The 20,413-nt window shown below is 42.8% G+C and overlaps 1 protein-coding gene across 1 annotated transcript in view; it reads left to right on the top strand.

Annotated features, from left to right (window-relative positions):
* LOC138973913 (protein spire homolog 1-like) overlaps positions 1–20,413 on the top strand; it is a gene marked incomplete in the record, with an annotated part of 109,408 nt that overhangs the window by 19,408 nt on the left and 69,587 nt on the right. Inside the window, 1 exon segment of the mRNA XM_070346942.1 lies at positions 4,810–5,031. Coding sequence (XP_070203043.1) covers positions 4,810–5,031 — 222 coding nt within the window.

Here is a 20,413-nt window from a genome sequence, read left to right as displayed (position 1 = left end):
GAGGAGGAGGAGATGGAGAAGCCCAGCAGAATGTTGGAGAGCGTTGAGAAAGCCTGAAGGATGGATGGTTCAAGGGGTGTTGGGAATGGCTCGCCACTGTTGTTCTTGCGGACGTTCTTGTGGGACCTTGCTTGTTAAACCCGCGGTCTTACCGCACACACACGGGCCTTCCGTTCACAGCACTTGCCGTCAAGATGGCAGGTTCGCTGCAGTCTGTCTGTTTGTTGCAAGCACACTGCGACATATTTCATCCTCTGCTCTAGTTTGCGTTGGTTCTTCACTGCTATTGCAAGTGTGGACATTTTTTTTAGGGGAGGGGGGGGGGGGGGGGGGTGGGAGCACGGGAGGAAAAAATTGATAAACGGTTCGAGGAAGTTGCAATATGATGCTGAACTGATGGTCTTCTTGCTTCTCTTGATTTTAGTTGTTTGTTGTGGGATGCTCGTGGAAACACTTTCTGTTTTGTATGCGGACGAAGCGCCGTTGCCATTGTGTAAATATTTACTTCGGTGGAGATAAGAACTAATTTTATGTCATAGTTAGGCTGCACCGTTACCACAACTGAACCACCTCGTAACGTGAAACCAGCAACAATTCATCACTCGACATCATCAAGAGAGAGGGGGGAGGGGGTTGAGAGAGAAGAGAGGGAGGGACAAGCGGAGGCTGATATCTCAAAATGTTATTTTCTCCATAAATTCCCATTATAGACCAACATGACGGCCCGTCAAAGCGGTTTCTTTCCGGTTTCTCACACGGGTATTTCTGCCCCCATTTACCTACTCATTTCAACTTCTAGTGTCTTGACATTTTCGCCGTTGGGAGCAGCTTATAATCCCACTCCCATTGTTGTTCTGCTCTGTTTCCCTTTGTCACGTGTGTCAGCGCTTGAAATGTCACACGCCGTGGTCATAATGGTCGGCGATCCCACTTCGTCATTATTATGCTTGGTTGCTTTTCCGTGACCTACAGTATAGGCTGTCAAACAAAGAACGACACAAGTAAGGTATTAATATAAGTGCATACAGAAAAGAGAAAAATAGTTTTGGTTTTGTCTCTCTCTCTCTCTCTCTCTCTCTCTCTCTCTCTCTCTCTCTCTCTCTCTCTCTCTCTCTCTCTCTCTCTCTCTCTCTCTCTCTCTCTCTCTCTCCTTTTGATATCACTTTACGCGCTCGTACGTGTGTGTGTGTGTGTGTGTGTGTGTGTGTGTGTGTGTGTGTGTGTGTGTGTGTGTGTGTGGGTATAGGTCAGAATATTGAGGGTGCATGTGTATGAGAGAGAGATGATGATGATGGAACTTTATTTTTCAAGGATAGAGGTTTAAGGCGACGCCTGAGAGAGAGAGAGAGAGAGAGAGAGAGAGAGAGAGAGAGAGAGAGAGAGAGAGAGAGAGAGAGAGAGACTTAGACTTAGACTTAGACTTAGAACATTTTATTCACATAAAGGGTAGACATTTTAGGCCATAGGCTTAATCTTACAATGTGCCCTTTACATTCACACAAACACATATTCACGCGTGCGCCCGACTAGAATCATAGAAACATCAAACATACAGTAATAATAAATGAGAAAAGTAGTAGAAAATACATGAATGGAACATCAATAAAGCAATTACAGAATGGAACATTAATTACGCAATCACACTTGCGCACTCACACGCAGACGCACAAGGAAGAACACATATAATACTACTAATAATATACACACAACTAAGTGTCATTCAACAAGCACACAGTGAGCCTACCAAGACAGGTAGATTTAGCATTATGTAGGCATGCAGCAGTCAATATTTCAGAGTAAAAAAATAGAAAAAAAGAGAGAGAGAGAGAGAGAGAGAGAGAGAGAGAGAGAGAGAGAGAGAGAGAGAGAGAGAGAGAACTCAGAACTCAGAACTTTATTACATAAGGATAAAGGTTTTAGGCTTAGCCTAATCTTCCAACCTGTCCTTGGAACATATACAGAGAATAATTGTAAACGAAAGCAAGAGAGAGAGAGAGAGAGAGAGAGATGTTATAGAACAAGAAACTCGCCAAAACAAGAAACTCGCCAAAACATTCAGCTTGAACTCAATAATGAGAAGCAACATTTAAGAATTCATCGACGGAATGAATAGCAAAATCCAGACAGCCAGTTTGACCCGGCGTTGATGGTTTTGGTCATTCGCTTCTTCTGTTTGCGAATATAATGGAGGGAAAGGCACGTTCCCAGTTGGGAAAGTCCGCAGTTGACCTTACTCATTCTCCTCCAATTCAGTCGCTGTGTAGGTTGTTTGACAAACACAAAATAATATACCGAGTGTAAATGGGGATACGTTTACCCGTGTTCGTGAGTCATTCTGTATTAGAGCGCGGCATATATATATATATTCCACACCCACACAGTACAATACACTACACACTTACCAGGCTAATATCCTTCTCTGTGAAGTTTTTTCTCCCTTTTACATAGTGTTGTTGCACCCCCGGTATATGGGTGTGTATAGGATTCGCTCCATGTGTTTGTGTGTTTGTGTTCGCATAGATCTCAAGATTGAACGGACCGATCGTCACCAAACTTGGTGAACAGGTTCTATACATTCCTGAGACGGTCCTTACAAAAATTGGGACCAGTCAAACACACGGTTAGGGAGTTATTGGTGGATTAAGATTCTACAAGGACTTATAGCGGGACATATTAATGGTCAAAGGGAAATAACCTTCTCATTTGGTGGCAGTGAGAATGGTTATTTCCCTTTGACCAACGGGGGTGTTTTTCCTACCTCGGAGGAATTTCTTGTTTCTACAGTTGTGTTTGTATCGGTCTCTGCGCGAAATGTCGCCGATTCGTTTATCTCCGCTCCTTTATGAAAAGCCCTGGTCAGCTTGAGGATTTGTTTGTTTAACTTTGTTTGTAAATGTATTTGAATAAATGAGGTAGTGTACATTTCCCACGTACTTGTAAGAGCTAAACAACAAGAGTGCAACATTGCGGTTATCATGCGCAACCGTGTACCCATGTTTGTCTTCGCCAAAGGTTCAGAAATGATTAGATTAAAAATTATAAAAACAATAAATACAGTTAATTAAGAAAAAAAAAGTGCAGGTGGATACGAAAAGATGTTAACTGAAATTCAAAGGAGAAACGTTACAATGATACAGTTTTCGGACGACGTTTATATAATGTAAACAATGTATATGATTTTGAACAGTTGATTTAGAAGAGTTGAACATTATTTTAGGAGAAAGACGGAGTTGGGTATGACTAAACAGTAGAACTATGTTGTTCACTGCTAAACAATGCCACCAGTGAACAATGGCACACATTAGACACATTTACTTTACAGTCTGTCTGGAGCCAAACAGCACTGCAGTGTACGCAAAGTACTAGTAGCCTCATACCTGCCAGACATAATGTTTTAAACGGAGATTTACACAACAGTTGAATGGCTAGGTTACCTTTTCATTGCTACATAAGGCCAAAAAAAAATAGGTCTGTTTACGGTAACATAGGCCCAAAAAATAGGGTCGGTAGGTCGGGATTTTTTTTTTTTTTTTTTTTTTTTTCCCAAAAAACCATATTTTTACGTTATTTTGCCAAAAAAACAAGATTTTTTATTATTTTTTTTTTCCCCAAATGCCAAAAAAAAAGTCTAGGGTCGCGCGAAAAAACTAGGGTCGGTCGGGTTACCGTAAACAGACCTATTTTTTTTGGTGGCCTAACTAGCAGACTTTCTGTATTGGACTCAGGCCAGTGTCAAACTCCACTAGGTCTAGCTCACACCCTAGAGAAGATTACGACACGCCCAGAAGTTGTAGAACAAGGGAACCAGCCCCTCGGTGAAGTGGCTTTTTGTCCACTAATGGCCAACTAAAAGCTGTTGGTGGATCGGCTCCTTTATTGCCATTGTGTTGACACAGCTCATAACCACAATTCTCGACCGACTGAAAAAAATAAACCGGGTGGCACAAACAACTACTGCTTTAAATGCGGTGTCACGGGGTGGGTTTTGTATTCAATATATATATATATACGCTGATTGGTCCATGTAATCCTTAGGTTTCAAACACTCTGTTGTGTTTTTGACGACTGAAAGGGATTCTTTTCTAAAGAGAAATAAATCCCTCCGGCAAAACAATTCTTGAGAGGAAAAAGGTTAAGCTCCAGTAGCTACCTTTATTCATCTTGCACACAGGAATATATTGACGTGATCAGTAATGAAAACTTTGACTGATTGAATGGTTCAAACACGAACTTTAGCTCAACTTATGCAAATACACGGAAGTGAGTCGCTTGTTAAGGGCGTGGGAGAACGAGAAACAAAAATATTCCCATACCCGTAAGTGTGCTGAAGGTTTAGGCGCCAAGTTGATTGAGACTGAAAGGAAGAGCTGATGACTTTGTACGATGTACTTCATTGCTTACCATGGAATCACACCATTACTTAGACGTTTGACCAGTGGAACAATCAATCAATCGATCAATCAGTCAATCAATCACAGCAATCCAAGTAAAAACTATATGACCGATTTACAAGAACAACTCAGAAACAAAACTATTGAAATAAAAGAGTTAGATAGTGAATGTACTACTACTAGAGTTGCATAAAATTAATGGTCTCACAGTCTCGTAACATTCAAACTGTACTAAAATGGCGCAGGCTGCTCACAAACATACTGAGAATGTTGCTCTTATGTCATACACTAACAAAGGCACAAGTAACACCTAGTCAACAAATAAAACCATGTGTGACAATCAGCTCGTTACGAATGAAAAGTCGTAAATATTATGACGAAATTGTGTTGTGGTGACTGTTATTGTCTATGTCTTCAGGCGGTGCAGACTCTGGGCCGCGTCATCTTCGAGGCGCTGGACTACGGTATTGGGGAGGCAGAGGAGCGGCCCCTGAGTCACGGGCTGGAGACGCTGATCGAGACCATGACTCGCTCCGAGGAGGACGATGGCGAGGACACGGAGAACCAGAGCGCCGACGACGAAGGCATCGAGAAGGACGCGGAGGAAGACCACCATTGTACCTTCAAGGAGGTGGCCAGGGTGAGTGGCACTTGACATTTCTGTGTCTGAAGAGGTTGTGGTGGTGAAGGTATTGGTTGTTTTGAAAGTGTGTTAACTTGAAGTATCTTTGCAGGTTGTGATCTGTCTTATTGGTGGTATTATAATTTCTGTAGTTTTTGCCGAAAATAGGGAGGGTGCCTGGTAACTTTGATGGCGATTGTTGTGATAATGATATTGGTGATGTTATTGTATCGTTGTTTGTTAATGTCGTTCTGTTCTATTCTCCGAACAAGACTTTCTTTAAATGCATCGTTGGTGTTTTCTCTTGTTTTTACGTTGGCGTGAATAAGTAACTTGAATACGCTTGCTGTAAAGGAATTGTGCAATTTTGACGGTGGCTAATTACTTTTCCACATTCACTGCATCCGGTAAAGACGATCATTTTGAAAAGCATGCAAATGCTCCCATATTAACCCTACATTAATGTCCTGGTTTTGAATGTCGTATCTCATTCTCAACAAATTTGACGACACACAAATCTGAAAGAGAGAATACCGACTAACTACGCATTGTACTCACACACTTGGGCAATTTTACTGGTAGAAGGCTCGTTACGGTTTGCTGAATGGGCAGTTTGTAAAGGTCATCCTGTCTGTCCAGTGAGCGAAAGAGTTCATTTCCCTTTTGTTCTTGTCCAGGAAATGGCCATTTGCGTCAGTCACGCGGGGTCATTTCTAACATCCTGGTCCTTCGCCTCTTGGTCTCTGGGGTGCTGTCACTCGAAAGTCCTTATAATTATGGATTATCATGTGACTTTGATGTGGTAGAAAATTACAAAAGGACGGGAAAATGTTCCTATTCGATTAGATATGTGGGATTTTTTTGCCATTGCAACTGAATGTGTACACCCATTTCCAACGCTGGTTGTCTGCATATATAAGATCTTTGCAAATGCAGAATTTTGTGTTATGTTGTCAAGAGATCGTCATGTATGGAACCAGCGTATTACAAAGCCTCGGTCTTCCATTTCTGGCCATTATGGAAGCTACAAGATACCTGTGGATCTATAGTCAAACCATTGTGAATAATTCTATGTTGAAAAGCCACCATTTCGTTCGTTACAGGAGTCCTTCCCAGCAGTCCGGGTTCGTTTTCCGCTGTGACATCCACAGTTGACAACCATGTACCTCCCTCCCCCCCCCCCTTCCTCTCATTCCAGTCTTTCCTACTGCCCACTCGTTGACTTCTTTCCTTGTCCCCGGAGCATGTTTACGGTGGCGTTAGCAGGTGTGTGAAAAAGAAGCCGTCGTTAGTACCTACGACTGCATTGTTTGGCTGAAAGGGGGGGGGGGGGGGGGGGGGGGGCGATGAATCCGGACTACACTTTCACTCCGTTGACCGCGCACAAGGAGCTTTGGGCCAGGCCCTTTGAGCGGAGGTGTGCTGGATTTCGGATGAAAGGAACGCTTTTTCCCTTGCTGGTCTTGGACACGCCGCGTGAAAGAAGTCGCGACTGAACCTGGAAGGTGTTGCACTCTACACGTCCGCCCTGAAATCACACCCCCCCCCCCCCCCCCCCCTGCCATCCTCCGGTTCCCAACGCCTTTCAGCTTCAGATCTCAAACTTTAGACCCCCTCTCTTTATCCCGGATTTCCTGTAGAAGTGCACATGATTCCGGCATATCGACATTTTAATTTCCCATTGACTGAAACGTGCGTTACTATAATGAAGCGAAAGTGCAGTGAAGTACTGTTTGTGTTAAAGTGCAGTGAAGGGAGACTGAAGTACTGTTTGTGTTAAACTGCAGTGAAGGGAGACTGAAGTGCTGTTTGTGTTGTCAGGAAGGTAAACGGTTAGAAATACGCTGGACGAAAAACTGGAATGTCACAAATGCATTTCTGGCTCCGTCATGCGTGGCTGTATTATTTATCCAATTATAGCGCTACCAGCACGGTTGGCCGAACAGAAGACGCACAGGAGAGCGAAAAGGCGAAGGTAAACGTGATTAAAGAAGCTATTGTCACAGCTGATACTAGCTGTTCTCACTGGTATCGTGGGAATTGCCAATGAAGTATGCAAAGATGGAAGACTCTTCCCTTGTGCTTTGCAGTTATATGAGATCCCACCACTGAGTTATATATGGACTGGCAATATACATCAGTGGATCCCACTATGGACCCCTCCCTCAGTTTTTTTCCCACCTTCCGCTTACCCCTGCTTACTTTAGTTACAGGACTTACACTGAAATATAGACACTGGGTGATCTTCACGCATGATGTAATACTTTTTGGAAAATTGTATTCAGTTTTAACCATTATCATAATTTATATGCATACAGTCATGTATCCTTGCTCACGTTTGGCACATAGTTTGTACTCAGTAAAATTAGACTAGTATTTTTGAAGTCAACCCTTATTGACTAAAGTCGAAGACCCTCACTGTTAATATATATTTTAACCTATCATACAAGCATAGCGACGTAAGAGTAACTAATGATCGGAACATTTCGACATTTTCTTCCCACTGCCATTTCTCTGTGGTGCACACATATAGGCATAAAGACATATGAGTTAACTAATGATCAGAACATTTCAACACCTCCCCAGCCATTGCCATGTCTCTGTGGTGCACACATAAGCATAGGGATAAAAGAGTAACTAATAATCAGAACATTTCAACACCTCCCCAGCCATTGCCATGTCTCTGTCGTCTGGCGAGTCTTTGCTTGTTGACCGGTCTGGAAGGAAGATCCCGCGTGGGGTCACTGTGTTGAGTTGAGGCTTTCCTCCACTATCATGTTGATGAGTCGTGCATTCCTGTCTCTATCCGGCCAGCCTGCTTAGCCTGGTTACCCTGCTATGCCAGGGAGATACAATCATTGAAAAAGATTTACGGCCATGTCAGTTGTCACGGGCCACGAGATCTTTGTTGTCCAAATTATACAGGGTTTGATTTATTTTGACGTGTTTTTGTGTGTGTGTGCGAGCGTCCGATGCTTCTGTTGACAGCTTTAAGTTTTTTGACTGACGTCAGTGAATTATATATGAGTCTGTATTCTGGTCTACCGTTGTCTTTCTGTCTGACTTGTCTGTCTTGTGTGTCCGTGTGTGTTTTATGTCTTTATTCTGCGAGTGTAGACGGGCAGCTGCCTAACTGCAGGTTGTTCACCTCACCAAAGAAAATGTCGACTGAAATTGTGTACAGCAACATGTATACGGACGTCTCCTGTCTGTTAAGATGTGCGACTGAGAAAGAGGCTTTGTTTCTGTTGTTTTGCGCGTCCAGTTTTTCTCTCTTTAAACCTTATGATAAATTGCTTTGGACTGGGTGGCCGAGTGGTAACGCACTTGCGCTCGGAAGCGAGAGGTTGCGTGTTCAGGCCTGGGTCAGGCCGCAATTTTCTCCCCCCTTTCCTAACCTAGGTGGTGGGTTCAAGTGCTAGTCTTTCGGATGAGACGAAAAACCGAGGTCCCTTCGTGTACACTACATTGGGGTGTGCACGTTAAAGATCCCACGATTGACAAAAGGGTCTTTCCTGGCAAAATTGTATAGGCATAGATAAAAATGTCCATCAAATACCCGTGGGACTTGGAATAAAGTAAAAAAAAAATTCCATCTCACACGGCATTAAGTCTCAGGAAACATGAATACACGCATGCAGGAAAAAAAATATGGGTAGCGCCGTATGTATGGCAGCTCGCTTTCCCCGGGGAGAAAGCAGCCCGAATTTCCATGAGGGTAACCTCACTGGACTGTAAATCTTATCCAATCCAATCCAATCCAATCCAATCCAATCCATCCAAAAAGAGATGTAAGTTGACTCCGCACAATAAGGGCGACTTTTCAATTCCATTGTTTCTCGGTGAACATGAGACATTGTACCAACGATAGCAGTGACAGACTGGGGATCCGGAGGGTATATTTCCGACAACTATGTAAATGAGTGTAAACGCCCACGAACTGAGAGGTTCACAGCCGTACAAAAGAATTGTTTGAAAAGTTTAAGTCCTTTTTTCATCGCGACTGATATTTTAAGACAGGCGATTTATTGTTCCAAGCGGTTCCAAGCCGTTCAGAGATAGACAACTGAATAAAAGGATTTGTTGCTTGGACGGGGATGAAAAGCAGTAAAGCACTCGGGAACTGTTGCTTTAGTGTCACACTTTGATATGCTAAAGCCCTCCTCAGACGACAGGTTGCGGTCATTGTGGAAACTGTTGACAGGTGTATTAGGGAGTATTACATTGTGCTTTATGTCTGACAGGGATTTTTAAGAAAGTTTGTTGAGTTCATCACTAAATCGAGTGATCAGATACTCTCGTTTTTGATGGTGTTGTTGTGTGTGTTTGCGATTGTCTTTACGTGAGTCGTTGCTGGCACAAGAATCGGAGTGAGTGCTTTGCGTGTGCTGACAGCGATGTTTTACACACACACACACACACACACACACACGCACACACACACACACACACACACACACACACACACACACACACACACACACACACACACACACACACACACACACACGAGAGAGAGAGAGAGAGAGAGAGAGAGAGAGACAGACAGACAGACAGACAGACAGACAGACAGACAGACAGACAGACAGACAGACAGACAGATGTTTACCTAGCAAATCAGAATCAAGTTCTTGAAAAGCACAATTTTATTCGCCTGACTGCTTTGTGGATTTAAGAATCTAAACCTAGTCTCACCAATGCGACTAGAACTGTTTGGCACTCATTTGTATTTATTTTATCTTCAAGTTTAATTGGCGACAGGCGGTCGAGCACATGACGCGATAAAACTGGTCGTAAGACGTGTGTAACTAGCGCGTAATCCACGTTTTGACTGTCATTGAAGCCAGCACAGTCACTTTCCTTTGCATTGTGTTTTTGTATAATGTTACATCTTCAGTCAGGAAGTGTTATTTGTTATTTGTATATATATCTTTTACCAGAGTATTTATTTCCGCATGCCTTCTCGCCTCAAGCTGTGATGTTGTTCTAATAGTGTTGAACATTCTGAAGAACGGACTCGACACCCTGAGTTGTTTGTTATATTTCATTGAAGCAAAACTGGAAAATGATGTCTCGAGGTCTGTCTGGCGAACTACCAGTCTAGTGTTTAACAGCTAGACTGGACAGTTGTAGACAAGCGCGGAATTTTGTAAGGGAAAGGAAAAACTACCAACAATATGTAGTCTAGTCCGGAATAGGTTCATGGTAGGAATTCGGCTGACAGCCCAACGAGTTGAGCTTTTCTTGGCGTAATCCTCGCGTTGTTGTTGGATTAAAGGGGTGACTCAGTATGGGGTGGGTTGGGTACGTTGTACTTGTAGTTCACGGTTCTGGTTTATACCCACCGTTTTCAATGCTGTTCTCTTCATCTGTTGGATAGTTTAGTGTGTGATCATTTCTGTATTATAATATGAATGGCTCCAGTGTGGTCATTTCTACACAATTGGACGTTTAGCCGAGCAAAGCATTATTTCATTGCCTTTGATGTCAGATATTAAAAGGGATTTGTTAGCTATTGTTACGATAAAGATATAAGCATACCTAAAAACTGCTCTCGACGTTTACAGGTGGAACTTGTGTCTGCTGAACCTTTGCTTTGCCTGTTCATTTTTGTCATCTTTTATTTATTTGTTGTTGCTGCAAACACAGCACGTACATAGATTTCTGTGAATGATAAATAAAAACACTAACGTGTATTTACTATCCTATTCCTACAAAGTACCCTTGATCTGTGGGGCATTAGTGCAAAGGGTGTTAATTTGTCTAGCCCTGTGATGGCGATTAATGGAAATTCCCATGACAATTTGTTTTTGTCCATCGATACTTATGTCACTATGATTGGCGTCAGAAATGAGAGAAGACTGTATAGTTTGAAGGCTGTCATCGAAGAAGACATAATTTGCGACCACAGCTTATTTACTCAATCATTTTTGCTCGTTTTATTGTGTGATAAATAATCTCGTTCATACTCGGTGCAATAATCAAATAAATGGTTTCATTTAATCGTCAGAATAATTCTTTTAAATTAAGAGCAAATAATCTTGCTTATACAGAGTGCAAGTAAAGAATGCTATACGACAATGAAGAAAAGAAAGCGAAGGAACGTGTATCAAACAGGAAAAGAATAGAGAAGTTTTCTGTTATTCTGCTCCCGTGCTCATTTTGTTCATGTTGTTCCATCGCAAAGAAAAGGTTGAAACTCTTTTTGTCGGTGAACGTGACTTCAGCAGTGCACTCGTAAAAGTGATACGGTTATAAAGTCAGCTGTGTTGTCCCAGTCAAACAGACTTTCCATCGATGGCGTCTGTCAGAAGTCAAATGACACTTCCACCTCTTCGTGTAGTATGTTGACGTTCTTCCAACGTTCCGCAAATACCACCGATTGTCTATTTATGTGGGTGGGTTTGTAGGAATATGATGATAATTAGTTTTAACGTCCTCTTAGAACCACATCACCCCTCTTCTTCAAACCCTACACTGGCTCCCTGTTCAACAGAGGATTCAGTTCAAGATCTCCACACTCTGCTTCAGAAACTTTGATCTATCGTCCCCTAGCTATCTTTCTGACCTTCTTGATGTCTACTCCCCCTCTCGCTCCCTAAGATCCTCCGCAGACACCCGCCTTTTTAGGATACCATCAGCACGCACCAAAACATATGGCCAGCGCACCTTCTCTTACCAGGCCCCATCCATCTGGAACCAACTCCCGCATTCACTCAGGCACTCCACATCTATGCAATCATTCAAAACCTCACTCAAAACACACCTCTTCCCTCACTAGTCCGTTAATGACCACCCATCCCCCTCTCCTGCTGGTCCTTGATCTGTCTCTTTCTTTCTCCTTCTTCTTCCCTTTCCAGCTCTATTCTTCTTCTCTCAACTAACTTTATGTATCCAATAATTTATTTATTTATTTACGACTGTTTTTCCGTCTAGAATGCATGTGCCTGTAGTTGGTATGAGTGAGTGCGTCGCGTTCTCGCTGTGCGCCTGTCTGCGAGTGTATGAGTCCGAGTGTCTTGGTCCTTGTCGATTTGTGTTTCGTATAATGTTCACAATGTATTTTATATTTTGTAAGCGCCTAGGGCTATATTTAGATTAGGCGCACAAATGTTCATAATAATAATAATAATTTGGTCTATCTTAGGAATATACATATGAGTGGCCATGGCATGAAGGCATACACTGTGTCACGTACTGTTTGAGGTTGTTATCTTCTCCCGACAAGACGATACTGAGACTCCGTGACAAGAACGTCTTCCAAAAAGGATGTACAAGTCACAGAGTCTCCTTGCGTTGTATTGCACTAATTGTGTGCGTGCTGTGAAAGATGACCTTGTCCTGCTTTATCACATGCTGTTGATACAGATCTGTTGTAATGCTAATCAGACGGAGAGACTGGAAACTAAAATGAGTGTAAATGAGGGAAAATCAGTTTATTTGCGAACTTGATTAGGGGTACATACTCACATAAGATTTGCATTGAAACAACAGCGACAGCTATTCTCTGATATTGTATTATTTGCATTCCATCATATTTGTGTCATAATTGGCCTCGGGTCCGCACCAGTTCATGCATGTGACCACGAAGACTTGAGCCAGCTTGTTTGACCAAGCGGACTGAGGGGACAGTGGCCAGGGTTTGCTGAAAAGACTCACCCAGTTTTTTGTTCAATGTTTGCCAGAGCGGCGATGAGAGTGGAGCTTGTCTTGCTGCTCTTTGCCAGGGATGACTTAGCCTTGTGTTTTCTGGGGCTTGGGCACACACAGGCAGATCTGGTGAAGCTCAGGTCGTAACCATGATCATATCATCCCTGGCTCTTCTCTTCATACTCTCCGCAAACAGTGTGTTTGAAATCCCTTTGGGGTTTTGACAGAAAGAAAGAACTCTCTGTCTTTGGCTGACACTTCGAAGCGTGGATTGAAAGAGACTAAGGTGTTCTCAAACTGTCTTCGTGAACTTAAAGGATCTCATCATACTCCAAAGTGTGTTTTCGCTTTTGGGTTTGAAGCAAGAACGATCTTCATTGTCTTTGGCGAACAATTCGAAGCACGGATTGAAAAAGACTAGGGTGTTACTGTCTTGAAAGGAACGGAAGAGGAAGAGGAAATCGCTTTAACTTGAGAAGGGAAGTTGCGGATGAGAGAGCAGGGTTTGTGATTGTGGCTCTTTTTGCCAGTTCATATGGAGTGGGGTTGTTAGGTGGAGGGATGAGAGAGGTAAGGCCAACAAAACAAAAATTTGGTTTAGGGTAACGTGACCACAAAAAATAGGGTCGGTGGGTAGAATTTTTAAAAAAAAGTTGTAGGGTCGGCGGGAAAAATAGGGTCGGTCGAGTTACACTAAACCAACATATTTTTTTGTTGGCCTAAGGTTGGGGTGATGGGAGGGGGGTTCTGAGAGTCCAAGAGAGAAGAGGACCATGTGGAGATCTTCAGTTGTTTGGGGAAAAAGTTACGGGCGGGTCCAGGAGGTCCTAGGACTCGAGGAGGAGGGAAGGTTTCTGCGATGATTCCCCCATGTCTGACTGTGTGTCCAGGGTTCATTAGATGAAGATGTGTCTGTTTGTACCTGTCCGTGTTAATGAGTCTGTCCAAATATGCTACCTCGCTGCAAAGCGAGCCTTGATTGCCCGGCTTGACCAAGAAGTGTGGACCGGGGGATACACGTGTGTTGACCATTGGCTAGTGATTTTGTGAAGCCCTTGTCGTCATTCTCTCGGTGCTCTGTGAACGTTGGTGTGTTTAGATATTTGCTGGTGCATACCTTCTCGTATCGTTTACAAAAAAAAACAAGGAGAGATAGAGAATGAGAGAGACAGACAGACAGACAGACAGACAGACAGACAGACAAAGAGAGAGAAGAGAGAGACAGACCAGACAGACAGACAGACAGTCAGAGCGAGAGAGAAAGAGATGGGACGGCTCTTCATTTCCCTTCCTGCACCCCCCCCCCACACACACACACAAATAACTATATGACTAAATCTAAAAATAATAAAATGTTCTATTTTAGCATGTTCGTCACATTTTTTGTCCCTACAAACAGCTCTCGCATCAGAAATTCACGCACGCTGTGTCGGAAATAAAAGTAATTCCGCACTACATACTACCACCAGCCCTTGTCCCCTTTAATTGCAGCACCCGCCGTATCAATAGGCTGTTAAACGGCTGCGTCTTGTTAATCGATATCAAAGTGGGCAGGTGCTTTTCCCCAAGCCTGTTTGTATATATCCCTTGTGCAACACAGCCAGCACACAGGTGGCAAATAGCATCATTCTGTCATACGTATGTGTGTGTCTGGCAACAGCTGTCCCTCTTCGCTGGCTTCACCTTCGATCATAGAATAGATCAAGGGGGTAATGGAACAACCAGAAGGGCGTATCTGCTGTACATACGTGGAAGGTTGACGTGTTGTTTTGGGTGAAAATTGGTTTGGTTTAGTTTGAAATCTAAAAACAAATAGACCGCCAACCAAAAACAAATAGACTGCCAACGTTCACATAACTTACCTTTGTGTTTTTTTTATTTTGGTTTTGTTTGGTTTGTCTACGGAGAATGGCTTCTCATTTCCTTTTCCCTGGTTCCCCTTTTTCAAAGAGGCAGATTTTTGTTCAAGGTTCCAGATGATTCGAAAGAGAAAAACAACATTAAGAGGATTGCATCGGGTTAGCGTCTAGTTTGATTTACACGTTACCATATATATATCAGGTTGACATTTGACAAGAAAATTGGTTGATTAAAATCAACATGGCCGAAGCAATGTTTTCATGAAAGAAGCGGTATTGTACGGGCACATGTTGAATTTGGGTTACATGTGTTGCAGAGTATTTGAAAATCCGTAGGCATAAAAACATGCAAAGAAGAGTGATAGGTCCCTGTTGTGAATATAGTCAAGTGGATAAATTGATTACTTATGTTTCACACTAGTTTTGCTGTTACAGCAGTCCCTCTCATGAACGGACGCCAGTGCAAACCTATCCGAACATTGCAGGTGGTCACGGGAAAGCCCTCCCCCCCCTCATCACACACACTCAGGCACACTGACGGACTGAGTGAGTCTTTGCTACTGGTGAACGAGCTCTACTTACAAGTCCTAAAACAATAAGGTCAAACTACTACAACTCATAACTGAAAGGAAAAAAAACTGTCCTGTAAAAATGACGTAAAATCAACGGTGTTAAAAAAAGAGAGATAAAAGAAATCCTCAAATTCCTGAGGATACAGGCACCCCATGAAAGCAGCCACGAACATACTCACAGAGGAACACATGCTTGTGCAGATACTTTGCAAAAATATGAATTAAAAACCTGCATATGTGGTCATTTCCTTTTTTTTGTGTGTGGCTTTATTGAATACTTCAGGCAGTGACTGTACCATTTACAAATACGTGTGTACCATTTACAAATTATACATCTGTACCATAATTTACAAATACGTGTGTACCATTTATAGCCCAGTTTTGAAAGGACAAGGTCAATGTCAGTCATAGCTAGAAAGACTGCGTTGTAATAGAAGAGGGGAATGAACGCTGGCAGACACAGTTTACCCCAGGGGCAGCTTACAGACAGCTTCACATGTGAAAATATGTCGTTACAGCTCTGTTGGAGGTGGATTTAGGGCGACATACCTTCTTCTTCTTCTTCTGCGTTCGATGTTGGGCGACATACCAATTCCAGGCAATATCGACAGCTGATCAACAGCGTTCATACCTTGCATACCCCCCCCCCCCCTTTCCTGCAACCCTCCTCCCCCTCCCGCACACCACACCCCCTCCCGTACATCCCTGTTCCACCCCTTCAATGTGGGGGTTCTTTGCTCGGGGGCACCTGCCCTATTTCGCACAAACATAAGTCACACTATCCATGCATGACTCTCAATTTCGAGGGTGGTGGTAAATGTCGATAAGTCTTAGATATGAAAATTCACACGTCTTCGTATTATAGATCCTTTGGACTTGTTATTGGGTTCCGTGTTATGGTTCAAGAGGTGAATTTATAAAGACAGGGAGTGTTTCGTTGTTGTAGGGCAACACTCCGTTTGGTTGGGGACTTTGATTCTACACTCGTAGAAGGATTCGTCACTGTTCAATATTGTGATTATGATGAATGTAATGTGAAACAACGTAAAGCCATGGAACAGACAGATACGCGTTCACATACTCCATACCTATTCATTTAGAGCTATTTACCCAGCCATACTCCATGTCCACCTGGACCTGTCTATCTTGCTTGCTATCCGCCTGCTTGTATGCCTATTTCGACACTGAAAACTCACTCTCTCTCTCTCTCTCTCTCTCTCTCTCTCTCTCTCTCTCTCTCTCTCTCATTGTAACGAACACATTTTGCCTCAGTATTTATAATAGCATACGGTCTTCCTAATAATGACTTCTCCGAGAAAGAATTTCGAAGGATTTCCTTCTGTTCAAGAAATACAAACCAAGTTTTATCACAGCTAACCACTAAGCGCAACCGATTTATTGTTTGCGTTGAGATTTATAAATACATCCCCCAAATATCGCAGCTCTTTTGGTTTGTGTCTTTGATGGGGTCATATGCATGGGTAGTAAACATTGGACAAAAGCGTACTAGTCCTCTTCAGTAGTTTGTCAACAGTTACTGTAGTGTCAGAGGTGGTATTTCTGTAGTAGTTCAAGCATACAATCCGTTACTATTTTTTCTTTGCAAATATATTTTTGATGTGAGGTCACTGAACTTAATCTATTAACACGATTAGAGCCACATAAATGCCTTTGCAGCAAATTGCTAAGTTTTAGATAACTGGCGTGTGATATGAATTAAACGTGTTGTTCTCATCAAAGCCAGCTGTTTAAGCACCTTCGTTGGAATTACCAAGAATGCAAACACATGTCTAATGAAAAGTGTTTTAAAAGTGTTTTTATGCTGTAGAAACGTTACTTCCAAGCATGTACTATTTTTAAGATGTAATTTTTATGCAAAGAGCGCTCTGTTCTTGTCCAAACAGGCTCTGAATTGTTTCCAAGTTGTTGTCAGAACATGTTGCCTCTGTTTCTCAAGTTTCAAACTAGGTTAACGGAATCTTCGAAGCCTCCGTATGCACGTTTTCTTTTTTGTTGTGGGAGTGTGCTTATGCCCGCTGGGCAGTATTAGCCATTACATCGGCGGCAGTTTGTTTGCCGGACAGAACAAACACTTGCCTGTCCGTTGCGTCCACACCACTGACCAGTGGTCAGTGCAAGTGTTTGGTCGCGATTTTCGCTGCACGGGGAACCCCAACAAACCGTCATTTTGGAGACAACAACAGCAACAAGTAGAGCAACTGTGTGTATTTTTAGAACCATGTTTTGGTCGTTTTGGAAACAACATTGAAGCAGGCTCGGTGGACATGGTCAAGTCGTAAAAAGGGTGGGCTAGAAACAGGAACTGTAGTGGGGTGAGACCGGCGGCGGCGGGTAGGGGACGATCGATTGCCCCCGATAACGTAACGATTGTTGATAACACAAGGCAAGATCTGTAAGGAGGAGAAATGCACAAAGGGGGGACATTACGAAAGGCTTTGAGCAGAAGAAAAGAGTTCTATGACTTAAAATGAGGAGCAGCCTACGGGTCGGATTTGATCAATGCAGGCATTATGTTTTCATCAACTCCAGTTTCAGGTCGGCGTTTTTGTTGGGAATTCCGGACACAGGAAATGATTTTCTCACGCTTTTATACACACGCAGGCCGCACCTTTAGCGGTGTCGAAAGCGTGACCCCTGAATGAATACCTACCCCCTTCTGACAGGTTGATCTTTGTGCTTCGAGCTCGTCTGAAATATCCCTTGGAATGCGAACTGCACACACACACCCTCAATTCATCGCCGGTTAATGTTCAGTAGTACCTAGTCGTTGTAGACAGCTGTCAATACCTACTCAGAGGTCTCAAGAGTAGGTGTTGGTTGCATGATTGGGGTTCATTTTTTGGGAGTATGAGTTTTGCTTGGTCACGGCGTATAGTAACAGCATAGACATATCTATATAGATATTGGTAGTAGCCTGTACTGAAATAACGCAAAGGATTTGCGGGTTACATGCCTGAATTTTTTTTATTAATCAACAACAAACATACGTGAAATTTGGTATTTGGTACGACGTGTAAAGGATATATACATATATAATATGAATAGCAAAAGCTTGACCTTTATCCAGAATGAATAAATCATCCCTTTTTCTTATGTTTATGAATTCATATTAATATTGATCATTAAATCAGCGTCAGTTTTGGAAGTAGTCTGCACAGGTCACAAGAATTTCTCACGCTAGCAGATCTAAGCCCTTGCTGCTGATCTTTCATTTAAAAAAATTATTGTTTCAATTGGTCCCAATACTAGTGACTAAATGTGTCGAATGCTCGTTTCTTTCCTTCAGTTTGATACATGAAGTTCTTTTTGTACAGCCAGTGGTCGAGTTAAATGTAAGCTAATGTAGACGGAGGAGGTTCTAACGAACGTTATACACGTGAAGTCCCCGGGCAGAACTGCCAAAGTAGGACTATACAAAATGAAGGACAAACAACTTCAAGAGATAGAACTAACTGGGGGTTTAAGATTGCAGGGTTGCAAAGAGCTGTGTGGATAGCAAAACACACACTTTTACAAATGATGTGAAGTGGATGAAAAGTTCCTGCTGTGAAATGTCTGCCCGCCTTCGTTAACACCCCTCCTCCTCCACCCACCCCCATCGCCCAGGGAGGTATAGATCGAGTGTTTGAGTGTCTGCTTGAATTGGGAAGGATTTAAAACAGTTGTTTATCGAACCTGTGGTCGCCTTTCAAGAGCCAGGCAGGGACCGTTTTTCAAGTTATCCGACAGATTATAAATAGCTTTTCTCCGTCCCTCGTCGACCCTTATCATCCTGCCCTTATAATATATTCTACCTTTCCCGCACACAAGATATTTCATGATGTTGTTTGTCCGGATAAGCAGTTTCAGTCAAACATGCGGTTGTGATGATTCAGAGTAGCAGTGGGGGTCTTCTTGACATGACGGTATACACGTAATACGACCTCGAGTTTTTGAAAGGGCTTCAACGACAAAAAGAAGGGACAGATAGACGCTTACTTACTTGCAGCTTATTCCCACGGCAACTTTCTGCGGGTTGCACTACAGTCAATACTATGTGCACACGTTGTGCTGAACAACCCAGTTCCTCTTGTTCGTCGCCCAATGGTGACAGCGCTCTCTGCCCCATTCGATTCACGTTTGTACCGTTCAGCAAACATAAATACACCGAGTGAAAGGACTTCTGCCCAATTAAGACTACACCAAGGTGGTTGAGTTTACGGTTCACTAAAACTCTTCTATGCGTACAGGTGGAAGGGAAGAGAGAAGATAGACTTGCATTGAAATTTATTTTTTAACTTGCCGTCAAAAAGGCAGTGAAAGGCATTGGTAGGTTTGTAGCGACCTCGAGGAAAGGGCTTCTTGGAGACTGTGGAGAGAATTCCCACACCAGTATTGCATAGTCTGCGCTCAGATCACAACGTGTTTCACATGCCCTTTGACCTGGCCCGTCACATAGCTAAGAGAAAAGGGAAAGAAAGAAAGAACGAACGAACGAAAGAAAGAACGAACGAACGAAAGAAAGAACCCACCCCCAACCCACCCCCTTAAAAAATAATAAAAAAGTGGGACGCCCCCCTATACCACCCCCAGCCCCCCTATACCACCCCCAGCAACCCCAATTCTTAAAAAAGAAAAAAAGAAAAGAACACAAAACGTAGCGCTATATAAATCTCCCATATAAATAAATAGATAAATAAATTCAAGATTGGAGATGGGGAAGGGAGAGTATGGTTGGGATGGAGATACGGGGAAGAAAAGCATAAGAGCAGCTCACAGATCTAGGCAGAGTTGTGATATGAATTATATTATGTATATTCAGAGCACCAGCAGATACGATGTCTTCCCTACGAGTAGTCAATTGTTATGGCCCTTCGTGGAAATGGGAATAGCCTGTTTATCACATGCCGAGGGAACACAAGAGGGTGTTATATTCGTCACTTGAGTGTCGGTGGTTGTATGGGGACGTCCTTCGGGAGTCATTATTAACACGCTCGATCAAGCTGTCTGGGTTGTACCAGGTTATAAATAGGGCCTTCTCGTTGTAATGGCTAATATCATGTATCAAGAAGAAGGTTTAAGTTTGAGTGCATTGAGCAATGGAAACATTTAGATTTTTGTTCCAGTGTTGAAATGTTTGACAAATTACAACGGGGAATGATCCACATGAACGAAAAGGAAAGTCCAAAAATGATGGTGTCATGTCAATAATTTATCTTATCTTTCCTGTTACCACACGCTAAACCGCCGCTGGTCACGTGCTTTTCCTACAAGCATAGTTATGCAAATCGAGGATCTGCAGATATGAAAACTTGCAAA

Source organism: Littorina saxatilis, linkage group LG1 (assembly GCF_037325665.1).
Source record: "Littorina saxatilis isolate snail1 linkage group LG1, US_GU_Lsax_2.0, whole genome shotgun sequence".
NCBI lineage: Eukaryota > Metazoa > Mollusca > Gastropoda > Littorinimorpha > Littorinidae > Littorina > Littorina saxatilis.
The sequence above is the reverse complement of the archived record's forward strand: the minus strand, read 5'-3'. Positions and strand labels throughout refer to the sequence as shown.